This window comes from Pithys albifrons, chromosome 17 (genome assembly GCF_047495875.1).
Source record: "Pithys albifrons albifrons isolate INPA30051 chromosome 17, PitAlb_v1, whole genome shotgun sequence".
In the NCBI taxonomy this organism is placed as follows: domain Eukaryota; kingdom Metazoa; phylum Chordata; class Aves; order Passeriformes; family Thamnophilidae; genus Pithys; species Pithys albifrons.
In genome coordinates, this window is record NC_092474.1 from 9,674,474 (window position 1) to 9,690,188 (window position 15,715).

Genomic DNA, 15,715 nt, shown 5'->3' on the forward strand with positions numbered 1-15,715 from the left:
AGTTTAATGTTATTGCATCTTCTGGTCTGGGACTTGTGACTAGCAAATGGCTAAAACTTTTGTTTGAAGCCTGATAGAGAAATTACTAATACTGCCCTGATCCCCATTTTTCTGTAGTTTTGATATTTTGAAATGTAAATTCATAAATAAAAGAGTGGAATGCATTTCTACTCTAATGTGGGACAGTTTGTTGCTCAGAAGATGCTGTATGTGGTACCTCAGCATTTCCACTCCAGTCAAATGAGATGCTGGTTGTGTGAATGTCTGTACTACAGTTCCCCTTCCATCCCTCTCAGGATTCTGACTGCTGAGGTCACTTGACCCAGAAACGGATTTTCAGTGGAAATCAGAAGAAACTACAAGCAAAAATATGAGAACATTATGGTTATTCCTTTGGTATTAGAATCATGATAAAATTAAAAAGCTCCAGAGCAGTTGACCCCAGGTGTTAATGTGAGTTTATGGCATATGGAAACCACCCTTCAGACTGTTGTCAAGGATGGAATAAACACAGGGCTGGACCCTGAAAAGTCCTGAAATCAGAAATTATAGTTCATCAGAATTTTCCTACAGCAATGCATTTTTGTTTTTATGATCATTGTGTTGGAAAATGATTATGATAAAGACTGTGCACAGCTCCGTCTGATGATTCAAGATGTCATAATGGCCACATGCTACAGAAATAAAGGGTGACAATGTTTGGACAGGACAGTGTGGCTACTGAGAAAAAAAATCACTGGGAGTGCTGCCATTAGAAGTACAGATATAATGGCTCTGCATGGCAAGCAAACTTGATTTTTCATCTGTTTTCCGTGTGTTGCAGTTACTGAGGACAGTGCTTTATTAGCAAACCCTTTTAATGAAATCAGTATGATTTAAGCTGTACAGCTTCTGTTCCACTCTGAGGGGAGGAGGAGATCCAGAAATCTGTTTTGAGGGAGCGTGTGATGAAAGGAAGAGAAAGTTGTAGATATAACAGGATGAATCCTGTCTGTGCCTTCAGTGTGATGTTTAGGGGGGTGTCTGTTCATGTGTTGTGCTCTTGCTTGCACAGGTTTGACTCCTGGGCTGGGATGGCTCTGGCTCGAGCCAGTCGTATTCAGGACAAGTTGAACTCTAATGAGCTGAAAAGTGATGGCCCGATCTGGAAACACTCTACCCCTGTCCTGAACTGCTTCAAACGAGCCCTGGAGATTGACAGCTCCAACCTGTCCCTGTGGATCGAATATGGCACCATTTCCTATGCCTTACATTCCTTTGCATCCCGACAGCTTAAGCAGTGGAAGTCGGAACTTCCCCCTGAAGTTGTGCAGCAGGTGGGATCTAACTGAGAGAAGTGTGAAATTATCTTTTCTAACATAGTAAATTTTAAAATTAAGTATTTCCATGCCATATTCCACATAGGAGACTGTAGGTTACTTAGTAATATTGTAAATTCTAATATTCATATAACCTGGTGGCATCAAGCAGCATTTAAAAGTGGGTTTTTTTCCTTTCTTTTTCCTGTATAAAATCAGTTTGAGCCTGATCTTTGAATTATCTTTTGAAGGTGACACAAAATTATTGTAATCTTCTGCAAAGGGGAATTATATTTACCTTACCTTTCTGTAAATGTCATACAATGTTTCCAGTAAAAGGTGAAATCTATACATATTTAAATAGTGGAAAGACCAAGAGTTACTCTGATATCTGTGTCCACATGTTGTCTCTTGTATCTGAAGACATCCTCCTTTTTTTCTATTTTTTGAGCCATTTACTTAAACAAAAGATCAAACTGAGAAGATTGGTAGAATTTTCATTGAAAATACTGTTATAAATTCATTAGCTCTTTCTGCATGAGGATGATGAAAAAGTTAGGGGTTATTAAGAAGCTTATTGCTGAGCCAAAATGAGCAATTCTAAATCCACACTGACAGCTTGGGAAAATGTTTTGTCTTTTTGGACCAGTGAACTCAATTTCTGATTGAGCTTTTCGACCTCCAGGTATTATGTTTTCCTCAACTGGAAGCAGAGTGAAAAAGGGTAGTGCTGCTCCTCTGCTGTAATTTGTAAAACTTCTAGTGTTTGAGCAATAGGGATGGGTGTTGGGAACATCCTTTGTTTCCAGGAGCACATCTCTGCAGCGAGGGGGTGGGTCTGGCATCTGAGCTGTCTCCATCGCTGTATTAACACTGCACTTCCCTCAGACACTTTCTTCTAAAGAAGAAAGATGGTGTAAGCACATGTATTAAAAGAGAACAAATTGTTAATTAAATAGTATGTTTGAAATGAGTTAACAATAGGAGGGTTATTACATCCCAAGAGCTCCAAAACTACTCAGAAAGTGAAGTTGCTACATCTTGTGCCTCTGAGCTATCGAAAGTTTGGTCGTTTGGTCTTGTGGCCTTGGGCTACGAGGGACTTGCTGAAGAATTACAGGGATAATGCTGGAGTTATTTCATATTATCAGATGAAATGAACAATGCAGAGCAGCCATCTGAAGTTGAGGATTAAATGAGAATATTTATTTAGGAGTACTTAAATCTTCATTTTTTTCCAAGCAAATATGTTAAAAATGAATAAGTTTCCTAAGGAAAGCTCTATTATAATAAAAAACAAAGAACAATATCACCTCACTTCCAGAGGTACATCTCTTCAGGAATGTGTTTCTTATACATAAAAACCTTATTATTATCTTCTCTTTTCAAAATGTTTAGGAAAAGAAAGGTTATGTTATAGTTCTCAGTTACAGCCACACAATGTTAAATGTATAAACTTCTTTTTCAAAGAGAGAAGATTACATTAATGCATCTTTTGACCTAGTTTTTTACATGGCTTTATTGGCATTTAATTTATGCTGCTTGTTTTAATTTTTTTATGACAGGGTGGGGTGGGGAAAGTATTCTTCCCTTACTCAGCTTAAAATTAGGTACATTGCAATCAAGATGAAATACATTTCTTCACAAACAAGAAAGGTCCGTAGTGGCTCTATGAGACTTCAGTTGCAGAACAAAGCAAAGAATATTTTTTTCTTTGAAGAATTAAGGTAATTACATCTGTGAAAAATTGGTAGAATTTTTGTAGACATTGGTTTGTTACTTTTCAGATTTATGCTCTTATTCTTACACTTATATCTTAGAATGATATAATCAGTTGGGTTGGAAGAGACCTCCAAGATCATCAAGTCCAACCCTTAATCCAACCCCACTTTGATCATGGCACTGAGTGCCACATCCAGTCTTACTATCTTACTATTTTGTTCTGGTTGTTTGTGTTAGCAGTGACTGGAATGAACAAAAACCCATCTATAAACACATTTTATGGGTTGTTGGGATGTATTTGATCCCTTGGGTGTATTCTGTGTTTTTAGTTTGAAATTGTTAAATCATGTACCTTGTTTATGCACTTTTCTGAGTGCACAGTAGCGTATTTTGGGGTGTGTCCCCTGACCCGCAGTGAATTGCTGTCTTCCCTCCCCTTGGTGTGCCCACAGATGGAGGAGCGCCGGGACAGCATGCTGGAGACAGCCAAGGTGTGCTTCACCTCCGCGTCCCGCTGCGAGGGAGACGGCGATGAGGAGGAGTGGCTGATCCACTACATGCTGGGCAAGATTGCAGAGAAGCAGAAACAGCCTCCTGTGGTCTACCTGCTCCACTACAAACAGGCAGGGCATTACTTGCACGAGGAGGCTGCTCGATATCCCAAAAAGATTCACTACCATAATCCACCAGAACTTGCCATGGAAGCATTGGAGGTAAAAGAACGTTAAATACATAGGCTGGAAACTTTCTTTCCAGATCACTGAACACCAGTTGTTATTAATTCAGGTTGTTAGGCACACATACATGGTGCTTTGCATCTGGGAACATTTGCAAGACAGACTTGGAGAGTGAAAATGGAACCTGTTATTCAGGCTGATTTTGTTTTAAAGGCAGTTTGGACAGGTGGGTAGCAATTCCACTTCTGAGTTCTGCTGCACACAGTTCATTAGTCAGTTTTTATAAAAATCAAATGTGAATAGGATTCACAAGCATCTCATACCTATGGAAGCATGAGCTCATGCGTGAGGTGAAACCTTTGCTTTCACTGTCTGGTAAAAACAGTGGATTAGAACATACCTGGTGGTGATTTGCTTGCAGGGAGACCAGCTTTGCTTTCTTTATTGTATTCCATATATTGCAGTTGTAAAATTTGTACAGTGTTGAGATCTTGTAACTTAGAAACAGCTTTCAAAGGCAGGAAAAATGCTGCTAGGTAAGTAGATAACAGTTAACTATCTTTACTAACTCCAGCAGTTTCTAAAGAGAAAAGATTACTTGAAATAGATTGCAGAGCTATGAGTTCTTCACTGACCAAATGGACTTTGGTATTTTTTAGGTATACTTTCGACTTCATGCTTCTATTTTGAAACTTGTGGGAAAACCAGACTCTGGAGTAGATGCAGAGATATTAGTTAGTTTCATGAAAGAAGCTTCTGAGGGACCATTTGCCAGGGGTGAGGAGAAGAACACCCCAAAAGTTACAGAAAAGTGAGTACTAGTTCCCAAGAGTGTCCTCTGAATGTATACTTATAAACTACTCTACAATAAACTATTAAAATGAAGCTGAATAAAATATAAACAAAAAGTGGTTAGAATTCATCCTAATGTTTGCAATTTTCAGGTGTCATGGGTAAGATTGTATGCCACACTGAGATCTTACCAGTTGTTGGCACAGAGGAGATGGGAAGGCAAGAAAACAGAATAATTTTGATCTTGTGATCCATTTTGAAGCCATTGTTTTTATTTATTAGTAAATTTGATTTTTAAAAACAACTATTAACAAATGCAAAAGCAAATGACCTTCATTTATAGGGCAAGAGATTTTATAATTTTTCTTTTTCGTAATTTGTCTCATTAGCAACCACAAAATAAAGAATGTTGTACTATTGACCAGTGGCAAGGGAGGAATACAACTTGTACTAAAAATCCATCATTTAGAATTCATTAGTAAGATTTAATTACTGTACTGGGAACGCTGTAAGAACACACAGTCTCACTTTGTTCTTTGTGTATGTCCCTAGTATATAAACTCTTCATGTTTTTTGTCACCCTCCCAGAGAAAAAGCTTGCATGATTGATGAAGACTCTCACTCTTCAGCCGGAACAGTGCCAGGCCCTGGGACCTCCCTCCCCTCCTCCTCGGGTCCAGGTCTGACATCCCCACCTTACACAGCCACTCCAGTTGACCACGATTACGTCAAATGTAAAAAACCCCGTCAGCAGGCAACGCCGGACGGTACAGTCCCTGTTTCAATACTGGCAGCACAGGGAGGTGCTCTAATCATGGGGGGTTTGACCAGGAATGATCAAACTGCTCATTCCAAGGAGGGTGATGGGTCTGTGGTACCACGGGCAATATTGAAGCTCATTATACTCTCGGTTCTTTAAATAGAATCAATGTACAGTCAGAGCTTTAAATACAAAACTCAGAGTTGTCACCTGCCACCGTGACATCTGCTGTTCAGGCAAAGCAGCAGTGTTGGTGGGGGAGTATGGGCTGAATGAATTTTCAGTGGTATTTTTCTCCAGAGCTCATTAGAAAAGTGTGGGTTCAGTCTTTAGAAGACTGGACACTGTTTCAGCCTGTGTGAAATGACCAGGTGAAAATTTGAGCTGTGTGTGAAACAAGTCAAATTGTTAAAAGGTACCACAAAACAGTATTGTCATTTTTTGAAGGAGGCAGGTGGCAACTCTTTTGAAATATATTGTGATTGAGCACGAAGTGATTTGCATGACAGTCCAGTAGATTTCATCTTTTAATTTTTTCTTTATCATTTACAATGACTGGTTAGCAGCTCATCTCTATAGAATATAAAGTGATATAATACATAATTGGCTTATAAAAATGCAGAGGGTGGGGTGGTATCATAGTGTTATTGAAGATTTTGCAATTACATGTATAGTAGAAATTAAGTTACAGTTTCAGTAACCTGACATTATTATTTGGCTAGGAATTTTATTCTGATTCTCCTCTTCTGGCCATTTGTTTATCCATCTGGATCTATGAGTATCAGCACTCAAGGCCTAAAATATCTCCAGTGTATAGCTTGGTGTTGGTAGAATGTGCCAGGCCCCACAGAAATGCTCTGCTTCATACAAATTTATTTCTGAAGGGTGGGCTGCTTCCTACTGTCATTTTCTGAAGAATGGTAATTTGTAAATAACTTCGTTGACACAGTTTTGAAACAAATGTTCATATGCCTGATATTTTTGCAGGGTGAATTTATTCCTTTTCCCCAACAAATAATTCCTATTGAAACTGGCAGACATTCCTTCATCTCTTTCTAAATTGACCAGAGAAATATTCATTTTATTATTGCTTGCATTTCAGTTGGGAGTGATTCTTTAGACTGTTTAAGGTTCATTCGTGGTGTGGAGGTGTCAGGGGGTTACGTAGTGATCAGGCTTTTCTGTCAGCTTTTTGATGCCTTTTGGCACAAAATATGTAGAAGGGAGCAAATGGTTAAATATTTTCTAAGTCCTAATCCCCATGAGAAGTGGTTCTGCCTAAGACTACATCTGCTTAGGTCCTGAAGACTGTCTTAAATGTTCCCAGGAGAGGCTAAAGTTAGATAAACACTCCAGTGTGTGTCGTTAGTACCTTCACTCCAAGTAAGAAATGATGGGCTGTGGCAGCTGCTGCCCAGTGGGAGCGAAGGTGGCTGCTTAGCAAAGCCTGAAGGTGCAGGCACAGGACCCTCTGCCTGTGCCAGGGCTGAGGGAGCACTGCCTGGGTCTGCCAGCTGAGCCTGGCTGGGACTGAGCCTGGTGCTGTCAAAGCAATTCAAAATGTCAGCTGCTGGAGGAAGCAGAGTTGGGGTGCTCTCCAGGAAGGCTGTGTGTAATGACAAGGAGAATTGCAGAGTGCTGCATCATTCATAATGTTTTGTAAGTTGCTGGCACAACTGAACTCAGGATACAGCATATTGAAGAGCCCCAGGAAGCTGAAATATTTGCCTTAGGGCTGTTACAGATGGAAGGAGAGCTAACAGGCTGAGCAGTGCTCAGAAGTCTTCCACTTTTATATTATTACATATACTGTGCTCTTCTGCATGCATTTGCATTTTACTTGTATTAAAATACATACTTTTGAAGTAAAATGCTCTTGACATCTTACACATAATCACATCACTGAAGAAAGCTGGTGCCTGCATTTCCATTGTACCATTCCTAAAAATAGCAAGAAAATACCCATCATTTGACTACTCTTTAGAATTTTTTTTTGTTTAACCATTCTGACAGAAATGAAACTGTCTATATTGTTGTTCATAGAATGAATAAGTTGGCCAAAATTCAGCATAGGTATTTATTCTTTCTGAGGCCTGAAAATACTCTTGTTTACTCTTGTATTTATCATTATATATGACATAAACAAAGTAAGGGTATTGTACAGTCTCACCTACACAGTTCTTTTCATATGTTACCACAAGCAAGATGCCATTTGGGATCCTGGTGAGACCTTTTTTGACCATTTTTGTGTTCTATGCTTCAAGAAAACATGATCTGTGAGGAAAGGAAAAGAAATTGGGATGATTTATCTGCAGAGGAGAAGACTTAGGGGAGATATGACAGCAGAATAACCTAAATAGTGTTGAAAGCTGTAGAGGCAGACCCCCAGCATTTCCATGCTACATGGAAGATCAAACAGATGATATTTGACTTAAATTGCGTTTTCAATCTGAGCATTAGAAAACAGTCTTAGGAAATGCTTTAGTGTAACCCTGAAACAATTTAGCACTGTAAGTCTTTAAAAAGTGACAGTACAGATGTCTGCCAGGCATGATGGTAATGTAATTTATCCAGGTGGAAAAAGGAATGGACTAGAACTCCTGTGGTTCCTTCTGAACCTTGCTTTTTCTGTTAATTTTGGGTTGTTTGCAGATTTGGGCTTTGGTCGGTTGTTAGTTCAGGTTTTTAACAAGATACCCAACAATGTGCCTTCTTGGAGCAGCAAACTATCTCATTACAAGCAGGAGAGAATTACTGAACAGCCAGGTATCTTTTCTTGAAAGTGCTGGGCCTCTGATCTTCAAGCTTTATCTGTAGGTAGGTAAAGCTGTGAGGGCAGACTTACTTTGGGTACATTATATTTGGGTAAGTGTCATTATTGTTCTGGCACATTGTGCTGGTAGAAGACCTTGACCAGGATATGCAGAAATCACCGTTAAAGTTGAGAGCACTGAAAGGCTTTAAAACCAGAGAATGCTGGTTGTACTAGTATTAATTCTTATATTTAATGAAGATGGGAGAAAGGAACCAGTAAATACAGCTTGTAAAATAACTAAACTTCTTGTTCCTCATGGCAGCTGTTAACATGTGTCTCCTTCAGGGAGACAGAAGTATTGCTGAGTGGCAGCTGTTATTTGCTGGCTGAGTGGCTGCTGTCATGTGTGGGAAATGGGCAGTTTCCTTTCTCTTTCCATGTCCTGCCCTTCGGCAACATCTTTTCCTTCCTTCTTTAGTCCTGTCTTTCCTGTCATCCCCCCTGCCTGTTTCTGTTTTATAACCCTCCAAAGTGAAAACTTGCATTTGATGGTAGAAGCCTGAGATTTAGACTCTTATTTTCCAAAGGCAAAGCAAGAAACAAGAAAAAAACCAGGAACTTGCCAGGCACTCAGACTATCGTTCCCTGGGATGTGACTGTATTTACACAGCTAAATGGCCAGTGTTATATACCAGAACAGAAAGGCCCTCTGTCCTCCTTTGTACAGACTGGATGTATGTAGTCAGTAAAGATCAACTCTAGCACAGACTTCAAACAGTTTAGATTTACCTAAATTTAGTGCTAAGGATTAAAGTTAGTTCATCAAGCAGGAAAAGTATGCAAATAAAATAAAAACACAATCTGAATGAGATACCTGTTTCCCAAAAAGTGGACTGGGAGATTGTTGGGAGGTCTCTTTTGCTGTAATATGCCTTTGTTGTGTTGATACTCAATTCCATGTTACTGTGGTGGTATGCAGATGATGTATCCATTGCTATTGCAGTGTTCAAATGTTGTGTTGAGTCTCCATCCACGTCATGTAGTGTGTTGTGAGTAGTTAGACCTAATTGTCCTTTTTTGTGTTTGTCTGTGCCCAATTGCTTTTGCAACCAATATTGCCCGTGCTGCCTCTAACCTTTACACAAATCTCTGTTCCCCAGGCATTCTCTTCCTGCTTTTACCTGTCACGGCTTGCTTGTAATAATTGGCAGAACCTGCATGATAAACTCACTGGGAAAGGCTACTTGCTTCGTGCTGTGGGAGAAGTCTCACTCCATAGTTTGTCGGTCTGTAATTCTGCAAATGTTATGAAGGTGCACAGGTTTTTTGTACATGGGGATTCTCAACATACTGATGAGACAAAGGTGATCTCTGAGAAACTTCTTGCACCAGGTTGTCACTCACAGTAAACTAAATAAGTTTCTAAGGTGGAGCAGATATGTCTCCAGTGCATAAAAAGAGTATCCACATTGCATTTTGGAACACTGAAATCTTACCCTTCAAAATTCTCTCTCTCCAGCAGTTTAAAATGAAATCTTTGGGTCTGCAGTAGGTATCCTGTTCTGGCACGTGGTGCTGAATGTTCATGGGCACTGCATGCTGAACTACATGAACAATGAACTAGACCCAGTTTACTGCAGAATGCCCCACTTTTGCTTTTCCCCAGTTTAACCTTTCTGACTGGTACAAGAGTCACACTGAGATGTAGCATGAGATTATGTAAGAAGTGTGGGGACATTGGTGAGATACTCTGTTGCTCTGCTCTTGAAGACAGAACAGCAGTATAGGACTGCAACTTATGGAAACATTGGGTGTTCACTGCAGCCAGAAAAACATAGACCCTCATCTTTGACTCATGTTAAAAAGAGAACTCCCTTTAAACATTTAGAGGACTTGCTGTCCTCAAAAAATTAACCTGCCCCATGCGAATTCTGCAATTTTTCTGTTTTAATAATGTGCAAGTGCCTTTTGATGCAGAGCTGAATGTTGTCTTCTGTTATGGGTGGAACCTGTTTGCAGAATGAGAATTCTGTGATACATCATGTTTCTGACTGCAGACCAGTAAAGCAAAATGCTCATACATGCAAGTGAAGAGGAGAGGGGAGGTGTGATGCCAGACAGGACAAAGGCAGTCTGTACCTCCTCAGCCTGGGAACAACCCACCTTTATTGCAGGAGACAAGATTTTTTTTTTTTTTAGTTATGTATAGTTGGTTATTCATAAGCTCTGAACAGTGCAGCAGGATTTTTCTTTACTGTAAATTGAGCTACCTTCCTGTGCCACTTGTTTCTGATTTTTTGACTTGTAACTGATGGTTTATCATGATTCAGATACCTCCTTGTAATAACTGGACTTACATTTTCCTTCAAATATTTAAGACAAAAAAGGATATTTTTCAGAAGTGAGTTGTTCCCTCTTGGCTTTCTGAGCCTGTAACCTGCTCCCACATGCAGATGTTTCAGAGGTCTCTTGTCTCTTCACTGAGCTGCACAGTAATGGACTGACACAGGCAGAATGCCTCAGTCACACTGGCACCACGAAGCTGTGCTTCAGCTCCCCTGAGAATAAATTATGTGAGGTTGTACCAGGAGCCCTGGTCCCTGGTCAGCACAGTGAGCAATGAGAGCTCTGTCATTAGGGCTGTCTGCCTGCTGGGTCAGATCACTGATATGTGACACGTCACTCTCTGTCCTCGTCCCTCTTGGTGCTGAGCAGTCACAGTTTAGGTAACAAGGCCTGTGGATGGTCCACAGGGTTTGTCATCATATGGGAGAGTGCTGGCACAGAGTAATGCCTGGTGCACTGCTGAGCCTTTGACTTCCTGTTGCATTTTAAAGTTAAATAGTCACTTGGGTTCTCCAAAGTTTGACACAGCCTTTTCCTGTTGATTGGTTGGTGTGCAGGTGGGTCTGGAGCAGTGACAGTGACGTGCCAATGGCTCCTTCTGCTACGGAGGAATGTGTGGAAGAGGCATTTTTGAAGCCCACACAGTAAACCTGCCTCATTCAGGATAAGATTAATTTTAAATGCTCTGAAGCATCAAATGATGTCAAATGGACTACAGATATTTATTTTCATATCTACAATAGGTGTGCTTCAGTAATAAGAGATACTAAATTGTCCAAGTGACTGACAGATCTCACTGTGATACAATAAAGGCCTTTGCTGTACAGATGAACATACAAGTTTTCCTTCCCAATAACATATTTTCAATAATAATTAATATTTTTGTACTAATGTCTTGGAAGGTTAACAAGATTCTTTCTTTTGACCTTTCTACATCTTCTGTCTAGAGCTGCTCTTTTTCACCTGCTGACAGAGCAGGTGAAATAATCTGGCACAGAAATCCCTGAAATGTCACAAGTTGAGCACATTATGAGGAATGAGGTAAAAAAAAATTGCTCTGAAGTGCCATTTCCTGAATCTTGAGAAATAAACATGAAATACTTAACTTTACATCAAACAGATTTCAGCTCATCAAGTTATTTGAAATCTTCCTAAAACTTAGGAAAGATGCAATGAAGTAATGAAACAAAATATAATTATACCAGGGAGAGACGTCTACTATCAGATCATATTTTTAATAGGAATATTGTTGCAGTTCCTTATGCACAATTTAGTAGAAATTTTTCCCTAGTCCCTTCATTTCCACTACAGATAATAATTTTGGGACATTAATACCCAGTTGTATTTTTATCTTAGCTTTTGAAATAATAGGAAGCTTTACAGGAAGGAACCTCAAAAGAATATTTAGTCCTTGATTTACCATTTTCTTACAACACAGGACTGCTTCAGCTTTTTGGAAAACTTTGCCCTGTTGCTGTTGCTGTGGGTGGGGGGACTAAGAAAATGGGTAAATAAAATAGTAAAAGCCAGAATTTTTTAACTCTTGAATTCCACTGAGTTGCATTATACTGCCTTTAGTTATAGCAGAAATGATTAAAAAGCACTGATGTTCTCCTTGGATTTGCATCTTTCCAAAGGACAGGTGTTGATAGCAGTTGGAATTTGGAATTCATTCTCATGTCTCACAGACTGCAGTCTTTGGCATGTAGGTTGAGTAACACTAGTGACTGTCTCAACTACAGCACAAAAAATGTAAAAATATGTGCTGTGTGTCCGTCTGGCATATCCATACAAGCTGTAAATGTGAGTTAGGCTGGAAGGGAATGGGACTTTCATGTACAAAAATATGTCATTTCTTTTTTTCTCTTCAGAAAAGCAGAGTTAGGATGTAACCTGGTGCAGTTGTCAGGAGTTCTGCATTACATGATGCAGCATTTCAATATTGACAGAGCTTTTTTGTTATGTTAAGGAACATCTTGGGTAGCCTAACAAATGATAGTTATTCATCTTCCTGTCCTGAAAGCCTCCAGTGATTCTATAGGTTCACTGTGCTATTTTTTAACTCTATGTAACAGTTAAGCTGGAGATGAGTAGGAAAAAAGTCAGTTTTCTTGCTGCAATTAAAACCTATTGCCTTTTGCTCTGTGCTTAGTGAATATGAACAGCAATTATTGTATTTTTATTTTGGTTAATTGTATGTATTTGAGAATTTTGCCTCATCTTTTTGAAGATAAGTCCAGTTCTCCCAACAGTTTTCATATATGCCATCTCATTAATCTCTCATCATTTTTATCCTCTCCTCCAAATTAATTTTACTTAATTCAGTGTATTTTTTAAAATGTGTGTCCCAAATACAGACACGATAATTAAGTTTAATTTTCATTAGTGCTCAGTAGAACAGGAAGACTGACTTTTTTTTTTCTGTGAAGTTACTGATTATACATTCTAGTGTGCTGGTTTGCTGAATTGCTTTTAGAGTAGCCTGACATATGGGCTGTTTTTTGTATGAGAATCTTGAGTTCTTCTCAGGCATGTAGGAATAGTTGTGCTGGGATCACTCACACCTTTTCTACTACTGATCATGTCCCCTTTCAGAAGGGTTTATTTATTTGTGCTCAGATAATTCAGTGGAAGATGCAGGCTGACAGCTTTGACCTTTCATCCTTTGTAAAGACAGGTACGACACTCTGCTTTACATTCCCTGGGACTTCTGTGGCCTCTGAGAAATTACTACTAGTAACTGGTGGCTGCTGCTGATTTCTGAAATACTCCAGTGTCTTCCATCTGGCTCAGTTAGTTTGAAAGCATCTGCTGCTTTAAAGAAATATGTAATATAATACAAGTTGTCTCAATAGTCATCTTCCTCTGGTTTTCAATGATTAAGGATCCCAAAGTTAATACCAGTATTTTTTTAATATAGTTATTGTATTGAAAGAAAAGAAGAATGAACATACATCCCCAGACCTCCACTCATTTCAGTAGAAATTCAAATCAAAATAGCTAGCTAATTGTAAGGAGGTATTTACATTTGTTCCCTATAGGGAAAATTGCCCATGTCATGCATACATTTGAAATTTAATGTGTTGAGTCATTGTCTATCTTTGCATGCTGAAAAATTAGTGTAATTTCCTACTGATCTGATCTCTCCCTCACAGATTGGTCTGGCAGTTCTTGATTTACATTCTAATGCTTCATCTGTCATAACCCACACATCAGAACTGACCTCCAGGCTTATGGCAACATTGGGAAATTTGCAATTTTTTTTCTTCTATAGATGAGTAATTCAACCTCTTTGCCACAGATGCAGAAACTTCCTTAAAAAAAATACCAAGGGAGTTACTGTAAATGTTTTTCCTGATGTCGACTGGGAGTTCAATAGTATCGATTTGTACCACGGAAGGTTATTAAAGCTTTATAAATGAGTCATTTAAAGCTTGACTGACCTCTCTTCAGAATCCTTCTCTTCCCATTCTTTATAATTATATTCTTTCTGTATGAAACTTGTCATCATTAACCAACTGTATAGCTTCCAATTAGGATACAAATACTGTTCCCCCATTCTTTTTCAAGATACAGTTTTATTAAGATCTGTTCACTGAAAGGGAAGGTTTTCTTTGTGTGATGGTGAAAAGCCTACGGAGTGTATCAAATTTGGTTTAAATTCATTGGAATCTTAATAAGCAGAACCTGATCTGCAAGCTGAAGGTTTGCAGAGGGATTTATCTTGATGAAATAAATTCATAGGAGGCTCTTAGCTCTCTCCTGGACGAGTGCAATTCAGATGGAACAGAAGAAATTTAATTAAATTATCCACTCATCTCAAAGCAGGGACTTTTGTTAATTTTTTTTCTTGATCTTATCAATAAAATTAATGAAGCAGAATGCAGTAGAACTACCTAGAGAATGGATGCAACACACCTCCTGGTTATGCCATTCCTGTATAGAATCATAGAATGTTTTGGGTTTGAAGGGACCTTTAAAGATCATCTAGTCCAACCCCTCTGCAATGAGCAGGGACATCTTTAACTAGATCACAGAATCAACTATTAGTATCTTGAGAAGAAATTGGAAATTAATCTTTTGGGCTACAGGTTTGAAGAGAATTTGCATCAGAATTGAACACTGAATTATGTTGGCATAATATTAGGGGAAAATGCCAGTTTCCCATCTCAGGGGGAATAGAAGTGTTCTTTAGTCATGCAGGGTTGCCTTTGATAGCCCTTGTTGTAGAAGAACCTGGGTTACATCAGGCAGGTTTCAGGCATGGGTGGAAGGTTTTCATTGCCTGTTTGTTCTGAAGTTTGTGTAACGATAAAGTCACGGTCCCTGTTCCTGTGCTGTAACAGCTTGGGTGTGACTGTAGTGTAGTCAGCAGCCACTGCTTCACTCTGTCAAGGCAGAGGCACTTCTGTTCTTCTCTCAGCTGCCTTGAGGTCCAGGGGTTTCCCTGTGTTAGGCCTGGTTCTTTGATGGATTGTTTATTCACCATATCAGATCACCCTTCAGAACATTGGTTGAACAGCATCTTGCACCTGCAGGATAGATGGCATCAGAGATCACTCCTGTAAGTCTTTGCCTTCTAATGGTACTGGTTTTTCTGTCCTTTATGAGTAATTTTTACTAGTTTTTCATGGTTTTGTCCTGACAATTGAGCTTTGCTTGTGTCAAACTCAGGATTGTACTGGGTGCTTTTCAAGGCAAATGGTACAGAAAACCTGGAAAGCCTCATGGGGCCATACTGGCTGTACTATTGTGTCCCCAGCCTAACTGCTTTCAAAGCTGAGCATTATTGCTTTTGAATCAAATTTCAGGATTACATTCTAGGAAGAAATGTGGTCAGAAATCCTTTTATGGATTGTTCAGGGTCCTGTATTACACTTGTAAGAGGTTTGAATTGTGGCTACAGTTGCTGTTACAGAGGCAAGTAACAGCTTGAAGAGTATGAAGTGGTGCATTCCTTCTTTATCTCTTTTGCAGAGAGGAGTCAGGATAGCACTGGAGCAGTGCTGTCTGACTCCAGTTCCACACAGGATATGTTTAATGAGCCTGCCAGTTCTCAAGACAGCCTGAGGAAAACTTACACAGAGAAGAGGATTTCTGCTACCTGTGCTGAGACACTGATGAGCAGCAAAGAGACCCTCGGATCTACAGAGGAAAAGGGTATGCCTGTTTAATGGATAATGTCAGTTGGAATATCTCATTAAAATGTTTCTTCTGGCTTGAAGAAGCTCTGAAATGTGCTGCACTGTGACTGAGAACTTTAACTAGGTGCTATTGCTGCATGTATGTGTGTAACTTAAATTTGGAACTGTGCTTTGTTTATGTGGCCACCAATCCAATTTGTTCTCTCTGTTAAGTCTTATAA

At 39.3% G+C, this 15,715-nt stretch overlaps 1 protein-coding gene across 2 annotated transcripts in view; it reads left to right on the plus strand.

Annotated features, from left to right (window-relative positions):
* The window catches only part of CABIN1 (calcineurin binding protein 1), a 110,534-nt gene that overhangs the window by 25,633 nt on the left and 69,186 nt on the right, over nucleotides 1-15,715 (plus strand). For both annotated transcript variants that reach the window (XM_071571890.1, XM_071571891.1), the window contains exons 23-27: nucleotides 1,055-1,316; nucleotides 3,473-3,733; nucleotides 4,357-4,508; nucleotides 5,078-5,256; nucleotides 15,328-15,510. In XM_071571890.1, the coding sequence (XP_071427991.1) occupies nucleotides 1,055-1,316; nucleotides 3,473-3,733; nucleotides 4,357-4,508; nucleotides 5,078-5,256; nucleotides 15,328-15,510 (1,037 nt within the window). The remainder of the gene's footprint in view (nucleotides 1-1,054; nucleotides 1,317-3,472; nucleotides 3,734-4,356; nucleotides 4,509-5,077; nucleotides 5,257-15,327; nucleotides 15,511-15,715) is intronic.